This window comes from Perna viridis, chromosome 15 (genome assembly GCF_037379345.1).
Source record: "Perna viridis isolate PV_CMFRI_1.1 ecotype Kerala chromosome 15, ASM3737934v1, whole genome shotgun sequence".
Taxonomy (NCBI): domain Eukaryota; kingdom Metazoa; phylum Mollusca; class Bivalvia; order Mytilida; family Mytilidae; genus Perna; species Perna viridis.
Genome location: NC_142459.1, coordinates 20,745,997 through 20,771,516, shown reverse-complemented (window position 1 = coordinate 20,771,516; position 25,520 = coordinate 20,745,997). Strand labels below are relative to the sequence as shown.

Genomic DNA, 25,520 nt, shown 5'->3' with positions numbered 1-25,520 from the left:
ACTTGGGGAGGATTCACTCGGGACGCGGCGGGCCTGCCCCCCCCTCAACATTTGCAAAACATGGGTAGTCAGAGGTAGATTTAGGCATTTTACGTTGAAACTTTAATTTCTCGCTAATTTTATTATACAAAAGATATATCTACATTGCACCCACTCTGGAAGAATATACCAAAAATTTAACTTCAAAAAATTTTTCGCCTCGCTCCGCTCCGCGAAATTTTAACTGTCCGCGCACCCCCCAATCTAAAATCCTGAAACTGCCCCCATATACGTCATGTATATTGCAAATGTAAGTGTAGAAGGGCTACTAGTATTTGAATATCCAAGTACGGTCTTCTAAAAATCGCGCGTGGATATATAAAGATGTCAATTGACCAACATAAAACATCATGCACGCTTTATTCAAATTCCTTGAAGTCGCATGAAATTATGAAGCATGTGAAGTGTGCACACACGGATTTTTTTTCTTTAGATTTATAAGTCTAGTATAGCTGTTTCAACTTCAAAGACATGAAAATAAAGACTGTTAAGTCTGTTAAAAAAAACTTCAAAAATATTTCCAGGAGTTCGTATGCATAATACAAAATCAAATCTATTTATACAATTTGATTAGTTGAAATCGTTTAATATAAGATTTTACTTTGAAGACTTCTAGAACTAAAACAGACTAATACAATGCTCTTAACAAAAATTAAATCGCAGCTATCAAATGAAATATGCATGCACCAGTAGATGAAATAATCCGACTTCCTAGCCAAATTAAGCCTCAGGGTCAGGACAGTATTCTAATAGAAACAACACATAATCCAATTACAGACAAATCTGACATTTAAGGCTAATGCGACCCGGTTTAATAGAAATCTTTAGACATTAGATATAGCACATATAACCTGCCAATGAAGTGCGATTCTCACTTCATCCACTTATCTAGGATATTCCCTGCCCCGGGCTGGTATTTTATCTGTAGTAAGCAAAGATATATTGTATATTAGTTTTGTTTTGTCAGATAAAATTCACATAAAATTCGACCTCCGTGACATAAAGTAGTTCTATGAGGGACAGTTATAGTATAACCGTGTTTTGGCCCGCTTCAGAGAGGGGTAATGTGATCATGTTATTGATACGTACAAAGACTATGAATATATTACCCTAGATATTGAGTACTTGAATATGTCACGTACTAAACATCATGCATGGCAACTTTGAATATCGTGGCACATTCATGGTATGATAACACATACGGTGTTTTAAAACGACTTTGTTCACATCTTATAAAAAAGACGACATGGAATCTTAAAAAGGACTAGAAGAGCTATCTATGTAGATTCCTTGTCTTGAGGATATTTTTTATCTTTAAAGTCAAGGGCAGAATGTTTTGTCACTTTACTTTGGTTATACATTTTTTACTAGAAGTATTTGTATTTTTTTTGTCTTTTAAGTTTACTTTCAAGTTTTGTTTGGCGAAGTTACTGAAACTAAAAGTATGTAAGTTAGAGGAAAGTAACCAGACTCCAGGATTCTCCAGCTGTAAAACGTGGGATTGATTTTCATGATTTATTCAAGAGTTTACGAAGTCCTATACAGAAGATCACTGCAGATATGTACAATACATTATAAATTGTTTTACGCTACTCCTAAATTCAAGTATATATTTTTTTTCAATTTTCAGTGGGATAGGAATCAATAAATCAACCAAACGTGTGATGCAGTCATTTTCACATGAAATACTGCTTTGTTTTGTTATAACATAAAAAAAATCGTGCTGTGCCTCCTTGTTTTCTTTTATTAACTCCACCTTTTCATTCTAAAACCGACTGGCCGACCCTGTTGCTCATTACCAAACTGTAGGTAGAAGAAATTATTGATATCTGTGACGTTGTGAACGTATCATGTTGAATGTACCATCCCTGTTTGTCGTACACTTCCTGAACATTACGATCGAGGGTTTGGTGATGCAACGCTACAAGGACAGGGGCGGATCCAAACAACTTGAAAAAGAAGGGTGACAACCGGGGTTGCTCAGAATAAGGGGTGTGTGCTAGGATATTATTTACCATTTTTTGTCAATTTTACACATGAAAATGTCAAATTTGCTAATAAAAAAGAGGTGCCAACCCCTGCATTCCCTAGAACCGCTACTGGAGGAATTGCATGTATAAATCAAAATGTTTTTTTCTATAAACATTGATATACTACTTAGCGATGTAGTTTAAACAGTAATTAATATTAACAGACACATGCAATTGAATATGCGTATTTTTTTTTAACAATTATTGGGGAAAATTTGGATCTCCGGGTCCAGACCCCTTTTTGTTACTCTGTATATCGCCACGGGGTCCAATCTTAGTATTAACATATCAACTCAATTAAACGTTTTATTGATAAAAAAAAGCATCGCATTATTCATACAAAATTACAACTCAAATTCCATTTCCTCTTCTCGCATCCTCGGCCGAGGAGTAACATAGTTTACTTCGACACCGTTTGTCACGTGCCTTATAACAAGTTTCCCAGATTTATGTGGCATTTTAATCTTAACACCACTTGGAGTTTGGAATTCGAATCCACCGTGTTTATTCATTGAGATCACACCGTCAAATGTCCTCGACGGTCTGTTATTTTTTACGACACTTGATGTCCTTCTATTGTTAAATGTGTTTGTTGAACTTGATTTTACTCGTGTTGGATTTCTTTGATTTTGTTTGCTGGTTGACGACACTGACTTTCTAAATGGTGTCATTAGCTCCAGAGGAGTTCCGACAAGTCGTGACCTTCTTTGGGACATTCTAGTATGTGCATGTCTTTCGGGAACAGCTTTCTCCGGGGATGGAGTTACCTTGACAGGCACACTCGATGGTTTTGGTGTTGTCATGAATGTTGTTGGGAGACTTACAGTTCTAGGAACATTCATGTTAACATTCTGCCGTCTCAAGCCTAACCGCCTTCTCATAAGCTCTAATATAATTGACTCATATAGAACACTGTTCCGCAAAATCGTGTCAGATAAAATTTGCCTCTGACGGTGCCATAGATGCTGAAACAAAATAAAATAAGATTAACAAGTGTATTTCCGTTACCATGCTCTCTTGTTTCACTATCACAAGCTAATTCTTTCTTGAATGCCAACAGTTTCTACCAACTAGCTGTATACACTTTTGTACATTTTCCAAAATTTCAAATGCTTATAAGATGGTGTAAACACTGCTACATGGTCATCAAGTCAAAGTGCTTGTCCATAAAAAGAACAAAACAAAACAAAAAACAAAAACAAAAGCAAAAGCAAAATCACAAGCTAATTAAAAAGAAAATTTCTATATTTTAAATGTACATTTTGTACACCATTAATTCAATAAATTCTAAGAATCTGCAGCTGTTTAAAGCATATATTAAGCTTATAAAACATAAACATTCGGTCTAAACTGTATAAAGGAATATTTTAATAATTTAACTTACAGTTTGCATTCTCGATCGACCTCGAGATAAGTGGTTGGTTTTAATTCCATCAATTCGAATGAAGAATACCACTGAAAACAAAAGAACTTTTATATTTCTAAAATGCATGTTGAAAAAGTACGACCAACATTTCACGAATATTTTTTAAAACTATCATCGAGGGAATTCTTCAGGGGTGTCATGTTTCTCCCTTAGTTTAGTACAAAATGAACGATTATCAATATTATGATGGTTTTCCCGTCAGTATACAATAAATCCATCAATCATTTGGAAATCTATGAACGAAAAGTCGTAAGGCACCTGGCAGGTGAAATGATTGTTGGTCGTATACTGACGTATGGCTCGTACATTTCTTTCTCAATGACGATACATCAATATATTTAGTAAGTGGTGCGTTGGAAAGAAAAGGATGGGTGCAAATGTTCTAAATGACCATCACAAGAATATGTGTGAATCATCCATTAACAGATAAATCTGTCTTGGACAATACTTTACATGTGTGAGAGTAGAGTGGACAAATCTGATGTAATCTATATAGGCCTTGTGCAAAAAGGGTAATTCACAGCTCATTAATTTCATAGAAAGTTTTGTAGAACTAAGTGGAAACTTGAATTCAGCTGTGTGTTGTCTAAGTAAAGCAATTCTTGAAATTAATTTTCCTGTGTTAACAAGAATTTTATCTAATATATGTTCATGTAAAGTCAGTGTAAGATGATGTATAAAAAAAATATGGATATGTAGGTACAAAAGCTACCACGTAAATGGTTTTAATTTGTTTTTATATAAAATGTACCAACACGTGTTTGCGTAAGGCATGATCAAACAACGATACTTCAGTGACAGTTGTTGTATTATATAAAAAATGACAATGTTATAAACATTTCAATATATTTTCCGCTTGTCGAATATATAAATGGTACGTAGTTACAGGTTAGTGTTGATAATTATTGTTCTATACTTATTGTCCGCCCGTGTCGTTTACAATATACATACAAATATACTGGTACCCTGCAGATCAAAAAGAAAAACACTTTAAGATAAGATGGTATCCTTGGAAGACCCAGGCAGCGTGTGGCACATGCCAAATATTTTAATCCATTAGAGATCTCAAACGAAAATTAAAAAAAAAAGAAGTTTATTTGAAATTCACTGAAGTGTTTTGAATGTTGATTGATTGATTGATTGATTGATTATTGGGGTTTAACGCCCGAGAAGCAATATTTCAGCTATATTCAGGCGATGAACATGAAATGGGATTGAATGTAATATATTAAATAAGAAGCACTAGAAACTTTAAAATGGCGGGAAATAAATCTTTGACATGTTCATAATATACTTTAAAGATATACCCAGAGTCATCCACTTCCTGTCCTCTCTGACACCGCAATGAGTTAGCCGTTATATTGGAAGAAAAAATGGCGGGATAAATTTTACTCAGTGCTTATATTATATGATCTGCCTGGTTCCTACTCTAATAAATTGCAATGAAGATTGAACTTCGTAAGAATTTTTTTACCCATCAAGACAGTAGTTCCTTTGGACAGTTTCCTCGATTAAGACGTCCTTAGTATTGGCGGTTACAGTGGGGTGGTTACTATTTACATGTAAGCCAATCATCTGTTACTGAATAGCATGCACAATGTCACCTCTTTTGTTATCGTTAACATTCATTTATTCCATATTTGAATCATGAATCGTCAATACATCACTTAAAAAAGCTAGGTGTGCATGTAGATACGTCCTAAAATGACACAACCTGATATTAACAACATGTCTTTAAAACAAAACGAAATGATAATTAATTATCTTCGTTAATTACCACAAATTAAACCATTAGTTAACATATCATCAGGTAGTGTGATTTACATATAGACTAAACAAATCGTGTCTAAATGTGACGGGAAAAATGAACTGGATTAATGCGCTCCTTTTAGTGGTCGTCCATATACATATCGTGAAATCAAGTAAGTTTTTATCTTCTTCAGATTTACACAGCAAAATTGAGTGAACAAGGGTTGAAGACAGTCACAATCAACGTGCGAAAACAACGATTTTATAGAAGCAATATAATTACTAATAAAAGGACCTTATGACACCTTTAAAATAAAGCAGCACGTGGAGGGCGCTACGTATATTTAGTTTTCCGACAGTATCTAAGACAACATCATGATTGAATGCTTCATCTATGGATGAAAAATAATCCGTTTTGGTTTCTGGTTTGAAAACAAAACATGACGCTCAATAATATTTTCAATCATGCAGAAAGCCTGTCTGTCTTCACACAGCTATAAAGTACATATCACTTTCATTTTATGTACATATCCTTTGAGACGGGTCCATATTTTGACAAGGGGGTCCAGTCAGAAACAAGGTGGATTCTAGGCTATTATTTGGCCATTTTTGCCAAAACAATTAGACGAAATTGCCAATATTTGCCAAGATAATTGATTAATTCAAAGTATTTTCCTTTTACCTTTGTAAATATATTTGTACATGTACGCTACTCGAGTTGACATAAACAATTGAAATACGCGTCATAATTCAAGGCAATGCATTATTACAAGTTATTTCTTTCCCTGTCATTACAGGATTTTTTAAACAAGTATACTATTTTTAAAATATTAAGCGACACATGTTCTCGCTTGTCAATTTAATTTATTATTAAAATACCAAATCCGATTTAGATTTTACTACTAACATCACGGTTACTTAAAATTGGTATAACAATTAAGTCAAAAACTAGTTTTGATTGAAAATATTCCGGACACAAAAGTCCCTACTAAAGCCTTCAACTTCACGGTTAGCATCATTTTCAGGGGCGGATTCAGGCGGGGCGTTGCGGGCGTGTGCCCCCTAAAATTTGCAAAGCATAGGTTGTCAGGGGTAGATTTAGGCAGTTTTAGATTGAAACTTTAATTTCTCGCTAATTTTACCACAACAGATGTCAACATTGCACCCACTCTAGAAGAATATTTCAAAAACTTAACCTCAAAAAAGTTTTCGCCTCGCTCCGGTCGGCGAAAAATCAACTGTGCGCCCCCCTAATCCTACTCTAAAATCCTCTGGATCCGCCCCTGATTTTTGTGCAATGAAACATCATCGATTAGGTTGCCATAGTTAATTGTCTGGTACGTTTCACATCTCTGCGTCGGAATAAAGTAGTTTGCGATGGAGACATTTCTTGCATCACCGCTCAACGAACCAGTGCATGGTGTTTAGTCATTCCTGCGTTCGCCTTAGTTGCGATATTTTCAGAACTGCTTGACATAATCGTTATGTTTTGTGAAGTGACCAAATATTTTGTTCTAAATTGTGTTGAAGGTTGTCAACCTTACATACAAACTACAAAAGTGTAAACATAGAATATAATAGAATATAATACGGTCTAGTTCTCAATTCTTTCACTTTCACATTTACATACGATCAACAGTCTTCACTCTTTTTTATTAATCGGTAGAATGCCCAGCGCCATTTCCCGGGGAACATGGACCTTGTATGAGAACGTGTGGACAACACAAAATCTGCAGTCCAGGTAATCTTATAACATATTAAAGCATGACATATGTTCACCGTTTTAATAAGTATATATACAATGTATGCACGTACGCATGAATACTTGTACATACAAATGTATAGTGCATGTCTTGCTTTATCGATCATTTGAATAATGAAAGGGAAACCCAGGGAGCAAGAATTCGAAAGGCGATTGAAAAGTAAATAATCCAAGGGTAACGATTGGACCATAAGACAGACATTCACAACAAAGAAGATGGAATAAAAAACAACAACAACAAAAGACAAGCACATAGAAACAAAGGCAATTTACGAGCAACACTGACTCTACTGAAACTTGGGAGCAATTGTCGAGGTGCACTGATAGGGTAAGTCTGCTCTTCTGGGACACGCCCGCCCATTTACCATCAAATGTCACGTTCGTGTTATAAATTGGGAAAAAATATAACAAGAAGATAAGGAACATTCAGCTAAAATGGTGCAAAAAAATCAAAACAAACAAACAAACCAATAACTCCGGGCTCGGTCAAATATCTGGAAATATGACGTCTCCCCAGAAAACACATCTATGATTACAACAATACATGAGCAAAATATTTATGATGTCTGTTTCTCTATTCTCAAAGGGTTGTGGTGTTGTGATACTCCATGTGGTGGTACCGTCTGTAAAATTCCAGATTTACCAAAGGAGCCAGTCTACAGACCAGTGCCTCAACAACCAAGTCACATGATAAACCAATCGCCAATACAAACTGGCCCAAGTTTCGATCACGTACCTGAATTACCCTTATTTAATCAACAACAACAAATTATATCACCTAATTACTTGACAGATACCCAACTGTTGCAAAATGCATTCCCAAACATTGGTGAGACAAATGGGCTTTTGCAACAGAGTACAGCCTTCCAGGAACAGCAACCCCTCTTTGGCGCATCTCCCAGTCTAAAGGCCGACCCGCTTCAGCATTTAGTTTCAAGTCCTGGAATTGGTAACTTTCAACAGGACTCCAGACTTATGGACTTTTTTACCCAACCGGAATCACATTTTCAAAATAGCAGACATATAAAAACAATTCTTCCAAGAAGTCAACAAGGTAAGCATATCCATTTTATCAATCTTAATTTAGTCTCCAGAATTATGGCGAAAATCAAGGAAAATCTTTGTTACAGCCATCCCAACGCGTTGCAAGTCAAGATAATAAAAAATAATACAAACAACAACAACCAAAACAAAAAACAAACAAACAAACAAACAAAACAAAACAAAACAAAACAAAACAAAATAAAACAAAAACAAAACAATAATATAACAAAAAGAACCCAAAAAAACGTCAACAACAAAAATCAATATTCAGACACTGAAAAAAAATCCAGAAAACTAACTGAGCAGCTGGACTCTCCTACTCAAGCATTGCAAGTCATGCCCTTGGAGTATGGAGGAACGGAATTACAACCTATTGCGTTTTAGGAGCTACTGGTCTCCCCTTGTCAGAGAAAATCCTGAAAATTATAAAAGGAGATGTAAATGGGCAAATCTACAACATGTATTAACATTAAGATCTGCAGAGATTTTTAACAGAGGTCACGATTTACGACTACTTGGCAAACTCTTGTTTGGTCGCTAGTCTTGCGCAGAGGTGCTTGTAGACAGGAGCCAATGGACCCTCACATTTATTTTGACCAGGGGAACAAATTTCGTATTTTTCAGCTTGTATTCTCTTTTCTCAGAGAACAGAACTGAAATTAAGAAATTTGTTGCCCAAGGAAATTGGCATCAAGATGCTCAATTTGGATATGTCTACAAGAACCTGTTGTATTGTAGGGGAGGAGAACCTGATATTCCAAGTTGACAAATCGATAACCTTTTCGGGCTCAGGTACGTGTCACAATGAAACGTTGGGTTTTAATCCACACAGATATTGACCTCGTAAGTGATTACGTCAAATCCAGCGCCTTTACCATTCGGGTAATATATCACTCTTGATAAAGAAGATGAAATCTGTGAAAAAAAGATATTTAATATTTCAACACAATTTTACACACCACATGAAAAGATAACTTGGAGGTTGCCCAAGGTATAACATAAAATGGTAAATACTAGCAGATGCATTCCAACAATTATGTAAAAGAGATATAATGAAATGCCGTTGATTCGTAAAAAAGAAACCACGAGCCCGAAGGGAACAAAAAGTATAATGGTAAACTAAGGAGAAAAGAATCAAAGTACTTTTTTTACATGTTGTTAACATGCATGTGTATACAATATTATTGGTGTCTGCTATGTACAGTTTCAAAAGTTGGAATTTAAACATCTTCTTTCTTCTTTAATTGGTAGCACCACAGATGCTTCAGACAGTCCCCGTTGGCGAAAAACCGCTTACACCACTTAATACCAGGTGCCCACCAGACAGTCCCAGAGTGAAATGTTGGCACGACCCATGTAAAGTTACGACTTGTCCTCTGTTCCGGGAAGCTATTTGTGTGTAAGTGGAACTGAATGTACTCATGGGCGGTTCCAGGAGTTCAGATCAGGGGTGGGGTGGAGGGGCGCAAGTTAAATAACAGGTAGGGTGAAACGAAGTAAGACATTTTTGGGGGATGTTACTTGTGATAAATCAAGATTTTAGCTAACAAGTTATTTTTCCTACTGAAAAAAAGGATACGCATGCATTTCATTGGATCCGTACATGATTTAGAGGCTTTGATAAGGGAGTGCCCAAGATGGGTTTCAAAAAAAAAAAAAAAAAAAAAAAAAAAAAAAAAAAAACTATTTGCTAATTTGTGTCCAACTTTCGCTTGACTTTTAAAACAAAGAAATGTATAGGAAAGAAAGGATATATATTACATGTACCAAGCAGAGGACGCTTACCCTACTGGTGCACCTGGTCCATGCTCCCAGTTGTTAGTGGAGTCCGAGTTGCTCATTTGCTTTTTTTTACTTTGTACGTATGATTTTAGTTACTTTATGTTCTTTGTTGTGTATGTCTGTTTTCCATGTCTGGTATTTGTCACTGGATTACATTCCTTTGATTACCGCTATAACCTTGGTTCCCTTGATTACTCTTTGCCGACAAATATGGTATCTTATAGCCCCAAACTCCATTGTGTTTCATTTGTCGGTCATGCAGTTAAACAAATTAGTCGGACCTACGCGGCCACTTCCGTTTTCCTAAACGTTTCAACCGAACGTACTCCGTCATATCCGCCGAACTATTTGCGAAGTGAGAAAGGTTTTAATTAGTTCTGTTTTTTCTGTGGGTTCCGTGAATAACTAAGTACATTTTTTGTACATGTATTCCATGTTTGGTTTTAATCTTATAGGAACAACTCACCCTAATCTGTAAAACATTAGACCCAAGTTCCATGGACATTCAAGCCAGTTGTTTACTTTTGTGTCTCTAAGCAATGAAAGCAACTTTCCTTCGTTTATTTTGCATTACGTTTATTTCGTTTCTTTTTTTTTGTAGGTTTTTTTTTTTTTTTTTTTTTTTTTTTTTTTTTTTTTTGGGGGGGGGGGTGGGGAATGGGTGGATGGGTTAACGGGTAACTGCAAGTATTGGACTTTTGTGTGATTTAAGGAGGTAACTACAAGTAATGGAAGTTATTGTTGAACATTAAGATAGTTTAATAACGGTAATGCATTTTTCCTTTCTAGAAAATATCAGTGCGGTGAGTGTCAGGCGAAGTTCACAATTGACGGAGTTGACATAACCCACTACTGCCACGTTTAGCAATACATCTTAACGTTGACTGCCAAAGACCATGGTTTCATTCGGACCCAATAAGCCACGAAATATGTCATTAAGAGATTACTTGTACCTCTTTATCCATGCTTACATTGGATTTATATTATTGTCTTAGGATATGGAGCATTTCATCAGTTTAAGCTACTACAATATTAAAAACAAATCAAACACCAACAATTTCTGTGTGTACTTGTACATAGTTATCTAGTATGCATTATTTTGCAATTAAACAAATGAAAGTAATTGTCCGATACTTTTTTGGGGGGCTTGCGCTTATTGGGAGCTGTTTTTGTAACTAAAATGAGATGTCTTGAAAACTCTGGATCTGCATGCGTTTCAATTGCCCCACACACAAACTCACGAATCCAGAGTATTTCATCTCCATATTTTTTTTCGCTGGAACTGAATGTCAATACATATTTTTAAAATATAATTTTGAAGTACACTTTAAAATTAATTCGTGTATAAAATATCGACACAAAAATTATTATTCATCCAATTTAAAAATTAAAGTTGAAATAACAATAAGTCCTGGTAGATTTCTTCATTTTAGTATAATTAATGTTATATGTTTTGAAAATATTTTATAGAAGATGCGGATTTTAGGATGTGTTATGCGGAACTCGAGTCCTTTATTACACACCGCCTAATGTGTAAACAAACAAAACGTGCCGGTTGTCGAGCCTGTTGAACATGCCATTTTCACTCAAATTTCATACTAGGAATTCATCCGAATTGATTTTATTTTATGTGTTCCTTTTCGGTGGAGTTTTTCTAATATGGTACGAAGGCTTTCACATTCTCCCTTATTATGTAGATAAGGGGGAGACCGAAATTCAGAACATTCACATGTTTGTTTTGTTTTGGTTTGCAATGAACATATATGGAAATATGTACAAATTAGTTAACATTGACATTACGGGAAAGCATATTATTTTCCCGATGGGGGATGCTCCAAAACGTTGGAAATTTTGCAGTGTCTGCGTAAAGAATTCACCTGAACGGTCACACCATTGCCCCCTTTGTGATGTCTGTGTTTTAAAACGCGACCATCATTGTTTCTTCGCAGCAACGTGTATCGGTTACCATAACCACCGTTATTACATTGCCATGGTTACATACATGGTTGTGGCAGCTCTCTATGCAAACATTTTCAACCTAGATTTTGTCTTGGATGTAAAGGGAGAAATGGGATTTCTGAATATGCTATCGTTTTTACTTCCTCATGTTGGATTTTTATTCGGTGGAGACGACTTATATGTCACTGCTATTACAATGTTGACTTTTATCGGATTTTTAGTACTCGTATTGTTCACATGGCTACTGCTCATTCAGATACAACAGATAACCAGTGGGCAGACAAAATATGAAGCTAAGAAAGGGATAACTGTATACAATGTTGGTCTAATGAAAATAATACGTGAAATAGGTGGGAAACACTGGTATGCCATTTTTTTGTTTCCATGGATACCATCTCCATTGCCAGGCGATGGAACAACTTTTGAAAGTCATGACACAAAACTACTATGAGACGGGAGGCGGGGTGAATTTACTACAGGGTTGACACATCATGACTTTACGCATTACATTTTTTATATATTTATACATGTATTGGAGTGAAATTAACCGAACAATCCGTGAATAGAAATTATTTTGATAAGGGTACATTGTATAACATATATGAAATCTGTTCTCTTTCGCATCAATCTATGCAACAATCAAAATTCAGTGTAATTTACTCCTTTGCGGAATGATTGGATGTTTGATTTAGAGATACATGTAATTGTATATCTACAAAATGTTTTTTGTCAAGTAGTCTTCTTAAATAAAGCTTTAACTAATACATTCACTATGTGAAAGCAGAGAGACCATACAGTAATATGAACGAGGAATAAGATATCCATAATCCGGGGACAAAGACGCATAAACACTACACGACTTTGTTTATGAACTATAAAACACTGTAAAAGAATACTAAAAAAACTGAAGTGAATATAAATGAGCAACCTGGTCTCGTACGGGTGTATCTCGGACGCTATTGTTAGAACAGACAGCGGCAGTGATAAAGCACATTGAACATGTACATGTACACGTATATAATTCAATGTACATTTGAACATGCATGTAAACTTTAACAACTCGTGACTGTGCTGTATACGCGTTTCTAATATCCGACTAGATTTTCGAAAGCACATGAGAGAAGGACCATTTATTGTTATGGTTGTGTCGATTTTTTTTTTATACAAAAATGATTAAAAATACTGGGACAGTTATTATAATAGCTTCTGTCATTTTCTTTTTCTTATGGCCTGTCCTGCTTTTTAATTTCTTGAAAATTTCAATCCTGCCTTTTTAAATTTCGTACTAGCCCACCCACACCCGTACTTAGCTCCATTAACTTGGGAAAAAATGTTTCTTTGTAACATGTTCATTCTTCAAGTACAAACATGCACAATTGTAATACACAGTATTTAAAAAAGATCTTCTGGGTCATGAACCATGACTTTAAAGGATAACTTGCTCATTTATTCACGGATGAAGATACTGAAACATTCAAATGTTTTTATTTATTTGATGTTTATTAACACCTTTTTAATACCATACAATGTATCTCATTCTTAGTACGATTATCGCGACATTTTGCATGATAATGATTGTACATGTACACACTTGTCACTAAATTTGTTGTTTTTTCTACGAAACAATGATGGGATGTTACCACTTTTGATTCCATATGGGGTATATTAACGTACTTCAAGACGAACTTTGTATTGATAATTGAACAGACTTTCAACAGTCACTCTGGCAAAATTAAATGAACACTACATGTAATGAAGAAAACCACTTAGAGAAGAAAGAACAGCCTTGGAATACCAAAGCTAAAATATACATATACAAAGAAAGACAAAATAAACCAAAATCATTCTCTCAACAGAACCAAAATAAAGCTTACAAGTATACAGTATACCGAACAGTCATTCATGCTCACGACAAGAGCGAATCCGCCTGTAGAAACAAGCTTCATTTGAGTTCAAAAAAGTTAATTTATTTGGTCTGTGTGTACATTGATTTTGCAAATATAGTGTGGTTTGTATCGCAATCGCCATGTTTTGCTGCCCGTACGTACATGCACGTATAAAAGACAACCCGTTCTTTAAAAAGCCATTCGTTTACACTAGTGTAATTTCCGTGATGTTGCATGTACACCAAATCCCAACCTGACTGTTTCATTCTTGCTTCTGTAAATAGTTTAACTTTAGGCTAATATGATTCCTTTTAATTGATTCTCTGACAGCGTAAAGTTTCATAATTGCACCTCATATTTTTCAATTTAGATAATACGATCTTTGATACACGAATTTTGTATTGATACGTTTGTAATCAAATGCAAGTTTAAAACGCCAAGATGAACTAGTATATTCGGCTCTTGTCGTGCAGCATTATATAATAAGGAATCAAGGGAACAACTATTCGAGCGGTAATCTAACCCGAATAATTCAGTCGTTATATTCCACTCACAATCGATCTCTCGGAGAGAATCGATGAAGATTGGGGCTTCAATTGTTTGAGTTAGGTATTCCAAGACTGTGCAAGGAAAATAGTAACACAAACAGAGAACATAAAAACCGAAATAAAACGTACATGTACAAAAAAAAAAAAAATAAATGAGCAACCCAGACTCCACTGACAAATGGGGTATATACCATGTGCACCGTAAGGGAAAACGCCCTCTGCTTTTCTACTAAACTGCCTAGTTGATAACATAATGTCACGTCTGGCATAGACGAACTATAACACGGTAGACAACTCGGTTCTCATTGTGCAGATATGGATACACCATGACACTCCACGAGTTCATGATGACGACCATGCATTCTGTGATCACTCTTAATTCCTGGCACATACTGAAAAGATATGGTCATGGTAACAAAATATAGTTAAATTCATTGAACCAGTGATGAAAAATAATTTTCCATGAAGGGGTATCCGTCTAATATACAAAAATGATGTTTTTAAGTGGCGAAAATGGTCTCCCGGCTCTACTTGTTTATGTACATGCATGACATATGGTGTAAAGTGACGTCTGGCAATTTACCCTATCGAGCGGATCTAAACTGTACAACACATAGCAGGGGCGGGTCCAGGATTTGAGTTTAAGGGGGTTATTGAATTAAATGCCGTGCAGAGCAAGGCAAAAAATATTATTAGGTGAAACTCGTAGTGAAAATTTTTTCTTACCGATTTAGGGGGAGCGTACGCCCGGTACGCCAGTCCTTGGATCCGCGCCTGTTATGTTTAGTCTGTAAAGTTTCTCAAATATAATAAGATGGTAATAGAAGAAAGTTAATATCCGCGATTTATTTTCCGTTCGTCTGTTAGTTCAGTTGTACTGTGCAGTTGAAGGTTCGAAAGCTTTATTTAAAGTCGATACGTATGGGACCAATGGAAGCTTAAAATTAATGTAAACAAGACCAAAATATTGATATTATAAATTTTACTTTAAAGGATGAGAAGTAGAAGTAGTAAAACAGTATAAATATCTGGGAGTATTTTTTTTCAAGGAGTGGAAACTTTTATACTACAAGACCGTATTTGAAAGAATAAGCTACTAATGCTAAGTTCACTTTGCTGCAAAGATGCAGACACCATAAGGTACCAGTATCGTATTGCATATCCCTGAGCAGGTGTACGTCAAAACATGGATGCTATAAAAATATAGTGCATTTTCTTTTTGCCTCTCTACAAACTAATATTTTGTCAAAAGATATGAACAATGACTTATAAAATAGAGCAAACATCACACTATAAGATGAAGAACTTTTTTAAAAGAAAATCTATCATAATATCATAAAAATGTTCCACTGAAAAGGTTGGTTTGGTGAGTGCAAAACGAAAATGAAAGTAGGGAAAATGGCTATTTATAGTTCGAGACTACTTTTCTGTCCGATCTTCGTGGACTCACCCTATTTTCTTTGCGGGAAATTATTTTTTCACATGTCCTTAGAAATGCTACATAAGTGAAAGTTTTATTGAATCAATTTACATATTTTTTAAAAAATCCTAAAAATATGCACTTCACTATAGAAGTCTATGGGAAAATTAATACGATACTGAGACCATAACCTGTCTATTGAATGTCAGTTGGATATGTTTGATAAAGCTGTTTTACCTATATTATTATATGGTTGTGAAATTTGGGGTTTTGAGGATTTGGAACTTTAAGAGAAGGTGCAGCTGCGCTTCTGTTAAATTATTTTAAAATTGAAGCGGAACATCAAGATTGATTGATTATTGATTGATTGATTATTGATTAATTGATTAGCTTTTATTCATTAACATGAAGAGCATTGTTTATAGTGAATTATAGGAAGATACCCAATCATTCTGTTAGTTAACAATAGAATGACTAAGTTTTGGGGTGACGAAAATAATTTTTTTACCATATTGCATTAGTTACTCTTTGTATATTCAAATGATTATGGCTTTGAGAATAAGTGGTTTTTATTTATAAAGAAATATTTTTATCATTGTGGGCTGTCAGATGTTTGGAAATCACAAAATTTATATCCTTTTTGGATAGAAAAGTGCATTTTTCAAAGTTTCAAGGAACAGCTAATTCAAACTTTGACAGCAGGCATATTTACTTCACCAAAAACTTTATGTTATCGGTAGTATAAATCTGATTTTTGTTTTGAGAAATATTTGGTAGAATTACCTAGTCATTTGCTGCATTATCTTTATAAATTTAGATGTGGGTGCCAACACCTAACAATTGAGGTAAGGAGACGGCAAGGTTTTCCCAGACAAGTTGGTTTTTGAACACTGTGCACCTAACATGATATTGGCGATGAGTACCCGATGATATGTAAATATTTCGAAAAAAGATAGATAACAGTAATTAATTCTTACAAGTTTATTGCCATTCAAACGCAAATACAGCGACATTTTCAAAACTTTTTTTTTCAAAATGAACTAATCAAGACTATAAATATAAACTCAGGCTAAAATATAAAGCAGCTAGCAATAATTGAGCATATACATGTAACCAATTGTATGGATTGACTGGCTGAGACTAACTGAATGAAGTCTGGGTTCTAAACTGGTTTGGCAGTTCGTTCCATAGGTTGGCCGCGGTATACATGAATTATTTTATACCATACTGATTAAACTGCTGCTTAATGTTGGTACCTTAAAGAATAGTGTTATTAATGTGGTAAGTAATGTAAGTACATGTATGATGGGCTTCTTTTGTGTATAATGTTAAATACTTCGATTGTCTTAGATCTTACCCTTCCGGTTTATAATATTGGCATTTTAGATGTTTCTAGTAGTTGTTCATAGTTACTCTGATTGTCCTATCTCGGAATTTTTCAATTTTGTTTGCTTTTTTAAGGTCGAGTTTATCGGACAGGTTAACGAATTACAATATTTAATTTAGCTTGTCTTTTTCTGGTTTACGTTTTCTTTCCAATCGAACAACACTGTCGATCCAGTTCAAGTAAACAATACCCGCAGTGACTGGGCAGATTTCGTGTCTTCTTGAAGAAATAGAACAAGGAAATAGAATGGGTGTTAAAGTACACATTGAATATTGGTATGCTTCATCTTAAATTTGATTTTTTTTTTCAAAGTTAGGTACAAATAAATAACTTCCATACTGACCATAGCATTCAACATCAAACTTTATTTTTTAAGCACAAATTAAGGGGCGTATAGAATTTGGCAGTCCGAGATGGCGCTGACGTCCAACACTTAATTTGCCAGACAATGGGCCGTGGGACGTCAGAGCTCGTCCCATATCAAAAACACGGGATTTAGCAAACCAACTTTGCCGCCCGCTTTGAGACAAAAAATAACTACTTTCTTGGCTCTTGTAGTCTTGAAACTTATAATATTATAGCCAGGTATTTAAAGAATGAATAATATAATGTACGAATAAGAATACTGTGTATATGGTTTTCTGTACAAATTAGTGATTTGACTAAATTTTAAATAATTAACAAAATATTGTGATCAAACAAGGTCATGGAGTCCAATATTGTGTTTGTTTGTTTGTTTGTTGGGGTTTAACGTCCGAGCAGCAATATTTCAGCTATATTCAGACAATGAACATGAAATTGATGACAAAATGAACATGAAACGATGATGAAATAAAAAAGGGATGGGACACAAGGACAATGGAGTAAATAATTTTTGATTGCCACTGGAAAAAGGGAGAGGTGGTTAGGGTTGGGCAATTAAGCCTCCTGTGGCGGAGCCCTATGGTTCCTACTGCGGGAGAATACCACAGTAGGGTTCTTTAACGTGCGAGGAACGTGGCATCTTTCCCAACACGGTGCACCACTATGGTTTGCGGTCAGGTTTTCCGTATTATAGCCTGACAACCCCAGCATGTAACATGCCAGGGGTACCCCATTCCACCACCTGGGGCACACATCCCAGTTGCTCTGTGGGCAGAGCGCCCTAGTCCCTGGCTAGGGTTCTGAGCACTGTTTAGTCGCCTTTTACGACAAGCTTAGTGCTGCTGCAGGCCTATTCTTTTAACACCCGGACCTGCACGGGGCCCAATATTGTGTAATTTTATTAAAATAAGCAGTGTACAAATTTCTTGCAGGGTGAAAAACATGTCAGTAATAGTGGCTGGTGTGCATGCAACATTAAATAACATTTTTCCATGAGTTTGTAGATTTTCGACTTGATAGGAAAACAAATCTGTGTTTTTGATACGGGACGAGCTCTGACGTCCCATGGCCTCAGCTTGTCAGGCAAATCAGCCGTTAGACGTCAGAGCAATATTGGATTAGGCAGTTGAGTGGTTTTCTTGTGAAGGTTTCAGTGAAAGGTGGTCTTAGGCTATTTATTTATCATTTTTACCCTTTTGCACTAAGTAAGTAAGTGGCAAAATAAGAAAACAATCCTGGACACTGAATTCTAAAAGGGATTACATAGCTCTTTGACAGATTTGTTGTTAAGGTGCGAAAGAGTAATCAACATGATCAAGGGAACCAAGATTTGATCAGAAATCAAAAGAATATATCCCCAGAGGGAAAACAAAATAAAGTTACATGTACAAATAGGTCACATGAAATGCAATGCAAATGTTATTTAAGTACATGTGATTTCATGGTAATATTAACTTTAATTACTCCAAGACTATTCTATGACATTAACTGAACTTAAAAAAAAACCCAAACATTTTGTTAAATGGTTCATACATGTATGTACAAATGTATAAAAAATGCACACATTCTGGTCATCAATTTCTTTTCATTAAAGGACTCTTTTACCCTTTGGTCTCATTGAAGCCCTTGCAAGCTTTAAAAAAGATGCCTTAATAACTCTGATTCTTTTTTGGTCTACATACATTTGTACATGTATGTACATAATGTTCTTAGAAACCTTTAATCTTGTTAAATGTTTTGAATAGAATTTTCTAGTACATGACATGTACTTTTACATGTAGTATTGCCTTGTAAAATGCTTTTTAATTAACTTTCCATTTCTCCCATGCATCCATAAAGTTCAGGATGAGGGTACTTCCCTCGGTATTTGGAGCTCCGTAAAATGATTTTACAGGAGATTCAATACTCTAGCGTATCTGGTAATCAAGGGAGATTATGTAAGGATTTTACCTTAAGGCTGCATCAAGTTCATATGTAGATTCTCATCCACCAGCAACTCAAACAATGCAGCATGTTGAATGATTTTTATTTGCTTTTTATATTTCAGGAACTGTAAAATCTAAATAAATTAATCAAGATAAAGATTCTATATACAATCATTGAATATGAATCTGCTGACAGAATTCAGGTTACATACATGTACATGTGCACCACGTATTGTCATGATTTCAAGTTTTTTTTACGAAAATGTATCATCAGAAGTCAATAGTCGTTAAATAAAAGTACTGTCATGTCAGATACAAACATGAAAAAAATGAAAATTTGAATTGCTGAAAAGGTAAAAAATAAAAGAATTGGAGTAGGGTCTTTTGAGATGGCCATTGGGGTGGGGCAATGTAAATCTACAAATAAACTTGAAGAAGCCTGAGTAGAAGAGTAGCACACTTATTGTGTTGTATACGCTTGTATTGTTGTATTAACTCGTGTACAAATATACATGTGCAGATCGTACATAGTTTTTTCTTTGCTTTTCATCTCTCACCCTCTAAAATAGTGTGAAGGTGCTTGCTTCTTAAACCTGCATCATGATGTACATCTGGTAAAATAGTAAAATGACCATTTGTATTTATTGAATTAAAGATTTGGTCAAGCACTATGTCTGTACAATGTATGTACAGTGCAAAGATACATTAGTTTAGCCTTTAAAACAAATGGTCATTAACTAATCATCACCTCTCTTTCACTATCTGCAATGTTTGTGCTTTTGCTGAGTAGCTGGCCTTGGCCAAGATGGGGATTTGTTATTCTACACCCTGTAACATTGAAAAAAAAAGAATTATATGCAATATGGATTTTTAACTTATAACCCCATGTAAAAGTTTGTACCTTGCTTTGCTTGGCACTCTTTTTCTCCCATGCTCCCTATCCTGATAAAGTAAATTTGCCCTAGTGTAGTATTTGTTCAGAAGCATTTCATGTTTTTCAGTGGTGGATGAGGATATGGACCGCGGTACCAGGATCTTCGCAGGGCAATCCTTGCTGAGGTTCCAACCGCTGATATTGTAGGAACAGTAGGCCGAAGTTGTAAGTCTATATACATGTATATGTCAAAGCCATTTTTTAGAAAGATTTAACCACTGGACTAAAGTTATCCCTTAGATACATGTCAGTCTGTTACATGTACAATGTATACGTTAGTGCATTGGATAATTTTTTCACAACTGGGACCTCGGTTTCTGATTAAATTACGAGGAAATTTTACTTACATATTGTTGTATTTTAAGGTTTGAAAAGTCAACCACAGAATAGAAAAAGGCAGGTTTTATTCATTTCTATGCAAACCTTGGTGAATCAGCCTCTTAATTCAAAATGAAGTGACAGAAAAATTCAAGATTGACTGTTAAGAATAAACTTTTTCAATTTTTTTCCTTCAGTTCAAGAAAATGTACATGTGTATGTGTCAAAAGTAGCAAAAATGAATTGAATTTTCATCCACTACTGTTATGTCTGCGTGTTAGTTTTGTATTCTGTCTTTAGCTTTCCCACAATTCTGTCAATATAATTATACATTGCTCTCAAAATCCTTGAATTTTTCAGTTTCATAGTTTGTATTAAAGTTTTTAAAAAATTCAAGCGCACAAAATAATACAGTACATGTGAATGTACATATGAGATTAGTTTTTGAAACACTGATCATTTTTTTAAACCATGAAAATTGTAAACTATGTTGAGTGTTGATTGTTTTCTTTATGTCAAAAAAGAATAAAAAGACAATTTCTGTCTTTGAAATGGAGAGACCTTTTTAGTAGATACAGATGGATTTATTTGATTTTTGCTATAACCTTGGTTCCCTTGATTACTTTTTCAAATATGTAAGTTGATAATCAGCAAACCAACACTTTTTTAAGAATGGTCCCATTCATACATTGTATGCAATTATTCTCATGGCAATGATTTTTATTTGGTAGCCTCCTTTGAAGTTACTGTCAATGATAAGCTGATCTTTTCCAAACTGAACCTGGGAGGATTTCCATCTGCAGAAGATGTAAGTATATAACTATCCTGAGATCACATTCAGAGGAAAATTGAAGCCTAAGTTCCTTTACACTTTGGTTGTTGAATATCAGTTATAAGGACCAAAGTTCCTTCTTCTACTAGAAATGCACCAAATTCTTTAAGTGGTCTGATTTCTTGGTCTCATGTACACGTGACCCATTCAGCTTTATATCCAAGGAGTTCCCATTTGGCCATTACATTTAACGAGCAGTCTTTATAAAAAAATAGACAGAAGTTGATTCGTGCCTTTCAAAAACCCATTGAGTTCACTTTTTATTTCTGATTGAGAAATACAAAAAATGTAATAACTGACTACATAACCTATTTTAGTTTGTCACTTGGTTGTTGCACTTTGAGATAAAAATAATTTAGACCTTGTATGAAATTGGCACTTTGTAGTCATCATGTTTGATTAATTCATTCATTTGGTTAATTTTTGTGGCTGTTGGATGTATAGTTTTCTAAAAAATACAGATCTAAATACAGAAAGGACTATCATTGCGTAAAAATATAGCATACTTGTACATGTATGTAGACTAAAAAAAAGGCATTGTTTTTTTCTATACCATTCATCAACTCTGCCATAGGCAGTGTCTGAATTTTATATGGACTGGTACAATATCAATTTTCCACTTTTTGTATTTCAGGCCTGGCAGGCACAAAACTTAAAAAATTACTTCTAATAAAAATTTAAGAATAATGCTAAGTTCCATGATAACTTAAGTTCAAGAATAATAATTCTTCATGTATTTGAAGTGGGCAATATGTCTTTAGAATATGATATGCCAAACATAGAAAAAAATGAGAGAAATTATGGGAGTTCTGAAAAATGTTTTGATTGATTTGGCAAACAAAAATATGTCTGTTTCCTGCTATCCTGCCTACTCTAGTTTTTTTTGTGCAACCTTAAACAATTTATGGCCAATTTGACTCAAGTACTGTTAAAGTCTAGATTGTTTCCCCATTAACTCAAGGAAAAATGTTTTTGAAAAAATAAAGTAATTTCCCTATGTACCGACAAATGTATCATATACTTGTCTTGCTGGTTGCAAGAAACAAGACATTATATTTTTTGGCCGTGTGAAATATTGAAGATTTAAAAAAAAAGAAATTGAAAGGGTTTATGTTAAAATATGGAGTAAAGTTACAATAAATTTAAAAAGGAATTATGACTTTTTGTCATGTGGATGATAGGAAAATACAGTTGTAATACAAAACTGTAATTTGTGTGGTTGATGCCACACTTCCGAAAGAACAAGAAATCAATGTCTAACTTCAGTGTGGCCTATAGTATTTTGTTCCAAAATCTCAGTTTCAACTGCTGTAGTGTCTGCAAGTTTTTACTTAGAAATTAATTCATTAAGAGTCTACAATGATAAAATAGAAATGCAACTTACAATATAGCTGTCACCATGGGAGCAGACAGAAATAAAATTTTACATTCAAAGGGAGACAATCTCATACTTTTAACCAATGTTAATTTCTTGAATGCCGAAGAAAGGACCCTTATTGATTTAAAGTAAGCTAGATTTGTTGTTTATGTTTAAAAGGTAAAAAGGAACTACATACGAATTAAATATGAATAAAACATAAAAAAAATTCATAAAATTTTCGGCCTTATGGCCTTCGTCAGGGACAAAAAGTATTTTTCCATAATACATGTACTGGTACTTTTTGTTCTACATCAATGTTTTACTTCATTTTGCCTTTAAAATTGAATTTTCAGGTCATTGCAAGTGTAAGGGAAGCAGACAAAGGCCTGGATCCAAAACAAATTACTACAGCACAAAGCCCAGGATGCAACATTCTGTAGCCATGGTTACCATTGTGTTTATGACAGGCAGACTTTTTTATGCAGATTTGAAAACTTGACTTGATTGAATTATGTTTCATGCTGATAAAGTCTCTAATTATGAAGATGGAAACTCAAAATTTCTGGTTTCCGTTGGAAGGCTTGAGAGATTTGTTGGAAATGAGTATTGTTCAGTTAATTCTTGTTTTCAGATTTCGTATTTATTGGTTGTTATTAACAGATTATAGTTTTCATATATTTATTTAATATATCTTTTTTTTTATTTATATTTTTTCCAACAATTATCTCATAATTTGATCACATTGAATTAACAATATACAATTATATATCATTTGCATATCACTATATTTTGTGCTTTTTTCATCTCTTATTAAGTTATTCCAACGGCAATATTTGAAACACATAAGTTGAAATAAAAAAAGTAATTTTTCATCAATGCAACCAACTTAATTTAAAAAAAACATGGTGTTTATACATAATTTTTGATTGATTTTCTTAAATAGCTTAAAAAAACCATCAATGTTTTTCTATTGATTTTAATTTAGGAGATCTGTAAAATTTGAAGTTATTTAATTATCTCCCTTTTAGATATTAGAAGCCATATGTAAATATCTGAATTCGTTGTTTTCTTTTGTGAAGTACTTTTCTTTGTGAATCAAAACTAAAGAATTAGTTGTACTTATATGTCATCTTTGATTAAATTCAAGCCAATCAGATTTCTGTAGAAATTTCTTCAGTATAGTATTAATTATGCTATAAAGCCATAGAGTTTATAAAGCAATAGGGGGTGTTTGATAAAGTTACGAACAATTGTGTGTGGGTGGGGGAGAGAGGGGTGTTTCAGCCGGCTACATGGGCATTTTGCACAACATGTTCTGCCACTGGAACAACACCTATAAAAGAAATTTGAATGAAACTTACATATATTCAGATATTGAAATTATACTCTTGTCCATATGCCTAGTAGTGAAGTTATAACAAGAAGACAGTGATATTAAAACGAGAAACATGTTTTAATGATCAGATGACAAAGGCTGGACCATTAAAACAGACAAAAGACCGTGAATAACACAAACTGTCTTTAATATACACTTTGAAACTGGAGAGTGAATGAACTCCAACGAAAACTGATGGTATGGAACATGTGCATCATTAGACATTTTCAGAAGCACCTGCAAGTTTGCTTCTCAAAATTCACCTATAGACCCTTTTGTGCTACTTGTTGGATAGTTGATTATCATGCGTGCAGCATGCTCAATATAAACATCCACGAGGAAAATCTTTTGTCCTACCAAAACCCTACCTAGCCGAAGTGTAAATTGAGCATGCTCATCAACTTACTACAAACACACGACATCTTAGTTTAGCATGATAAAAGCATAAACAGACGCTACACTGATATACAAAATGTAGCTCTAGAAAATAGTGTTTATTTTATAATCACATTTGAATGTAGTAATTTACGCAGCTATTGAATCATATAATAGGAAAAAACTAAAATGGATGTATCACGTCCTTGAGCACTGATGCCCTTTTTAGTTCACCTGGCTGACGGCCATGTGAGTTATGGACATCACTTGGCGTCCATCGTCGTCGTCCGTCATTGCTGATACTTTTTCAAAACTCAACTCCTCTGGCACTACTTGACCAATTTGAACCAAACTTAGTATGAATGTTTCATAGTGGTCGGACAGAAGTGTTTCACATATATCTCCAAAACCGTTAGGTTGAGCCTAATTCTGACCTTGTTAAAAGTGTCCAGCATGATGAGATCTATCGGTGGTCAAAATTTCATTTTAATCTGTTAACTACGTTGGAGTTATTGCCCCTTTTCGACGTTTTTTTTGCTATTTTTGATGCTATTTCTTTCAAAAATCTTCTTCTCTGACACTGCTTGACGAATTGGAACCAAATTTTGTATGAATGTTCCTTGGGATATCTTGCATCGAACTGGTGTGGGGATTTTTGTTATGTAAAAAACATGGCTGCTAAAAATAGAACAGTGGTCAGACAGTACTTCATTGCCCCTTTTTTTTTTTATCTCCAACACCGTTTAACCGAATTCTTTCAATTGATCCTTATTATAAGGCCTACAGAAATCTCCAGGGATCAAAGTTGTCAGACGATTCCTTGTAAGATTTATTGCTCTTGAAAGATGAAAATGGCAAGTTTTTTTTTGTTTTTTGTTTTTTTTACAGTTTTTAGCCAATACCTTGAAAACTGTAATACATAGAAAGAAACGTTCATTGCTGGAATGATCCTTATAAGTCCTAGGCATATCAAAGTCTTCTTGTGATGAGTCCAAATTTTTGGATA

At 34.5% G+C, this 25,520-nt stretch overlaps 3 protein-coding genes and 1 long non-coding RNA gene across 6 annotated transcripts; 3 read left to right on the top strand and 1 right to left on the bottom strand.

The window, feature by feature from the left end:
- Positions 1 to 2,368: 2,368 nt before the first annotated feature.
- LOC148597422 (uncharacterized) lies at positions 2,369 to 3,775 on the bottom strand. The gene is made up of 2 exons (XM_088563964.1): positions 3,454 to 3,775; positions 2,369 to 3,034 (listed from the first exon to the last, which is right to left on the bottom strand). The coding sequence occupies exons 1-2, from the start codon at positions 3,559 to 3,561 to the stop codon at positions 2,414 to 2,416; spliced, it is 729 nt and encodes a 242-aa protein (XP_088420090.1). The 5' UTR covers positions 3,562 to 3,775; the 3' UTR covers positions 2,369 to 2,413.
- Positions 3,776 to 5,288: 1,513 nt separating this feature from the next.
- Positions 5,289 to 10,955, top strand: LOC148597421 (uncharacterized). 3 transcript variants are annotated; one of them, XR_015918959.1, is made up of 6 exons: positions 5,289 to 5,417; positions 6,911 to 6,985; positions 7,593 to 8,060; positions 8,789 to 8,842; positions 9,302 to 9,531; positions 10,622 to 10,955. XR_015918959.1 is itself a non-coding variant. In XM_088563144.1 (6 exons), exons 1-6 carry the CDS (start codon positions 5,360 to 5,362, stop codon positions 10,695 to 10,697), a joined length of 879 nt encoding a protein of 292 aa, XP_088419270.1. In that variant the 5' UTR covers positions 5,289 to 5,359; the 3' UTR covers positions 10,698 to 10,955. The 3 variants fall into 3 exon arrangements, 2 of the variants coding, with proteins under 2 accessions (XP_088419270.1, XP_088419271.1); XM_088563144.1 differs by having other exon boundaries at positions 9,302 to 9,449; XM_088563145.1 differs by lacking the exon at positions 8,789 to 8,842 and having other exon boundaries at positions 9,302 to 9,449.
- A 414-nt stretch (positions 10,956 to 11,369) lies between these two features.
- Positions 11,370 to 12,557, top strand: LOC148597420 (putative palmitoyltransferase ZDHHC24). Its single transcript, XM_088564199.1, has one exon. The coding sequence runs from the start codon at positions 11,406 to 11,408 to the stop codon at positions 12,240 to 12,242; it is 837 nt and encodes a 278-aa protein (XP_088420325.1). The 5' UTR covers positions 11,370 to 11,405; the 3' UTR covers positions 12,243 to 12,557.
- A 4,590-nt stretch (positions 12,558 to 17,147) lies between these two features.
- On the top strand, positions 17,148 to 23,920 carry LOC148597419 (uncharacterized). The gene is made up of 4 exons (XR_015918954.1): positions 17,148 to 17,307; positions 20,322 to 20,419; positions 21,304 to 21,380; positions 23,118 to 23,920. It is a non-coding gene; the product is annotated as an uncharacterized LOC148597419 (long non-coding RNA).
- The last annotated feature ends 1,600 nt before the right edge of the window (positions 23,921 to 25,520 follow it).

Bases quoted from the DNA above. Each gene is read 5' to 3' on its own strand.
- LOC148597421 (XM_088563144.1), top strand. From the start codon at position 5,360: ATGAACTGGATTAATGCGCTCCTTTTAGTGGTCGTCCATATACATATC. The intron at 5,418-6,910 runs GTAAGTTTTTAT...ATTAATCGGTAG, and splicing joins TATACATATCGTGAAATCAA to AATGCCCAGCGCCATTTCCC. The intron at 9,450-10,621 runs GTAAGTGGAACT...TTTCCTTTCTAG, and splicing joins TTCCGGGAAGCTATTTGTGT to AAAATATCAGTGCGGTGAGT.
- LOC148597422 (XM_088563964.1), bottom strand. From the start codon at position 3,561: ATGCATTTTAGAAATATAAAAGTTCTTTTGTTTTCAGTGGTATTCTTC. The intron at 3,035-3,453 runs GTAAGTTAAATT...ATTTTGTTTCAG, and splicing joins GTCGATCGAGAATGCAAACT to CATCTATGGCACCGTCAGAG.
- LOC148597420 (XM_088564199.1), top strand. From the start codon at position 11,406: ATGCCATTTTCACTCAAATTTCATACTAGGAATTCATCCGAATTGATT.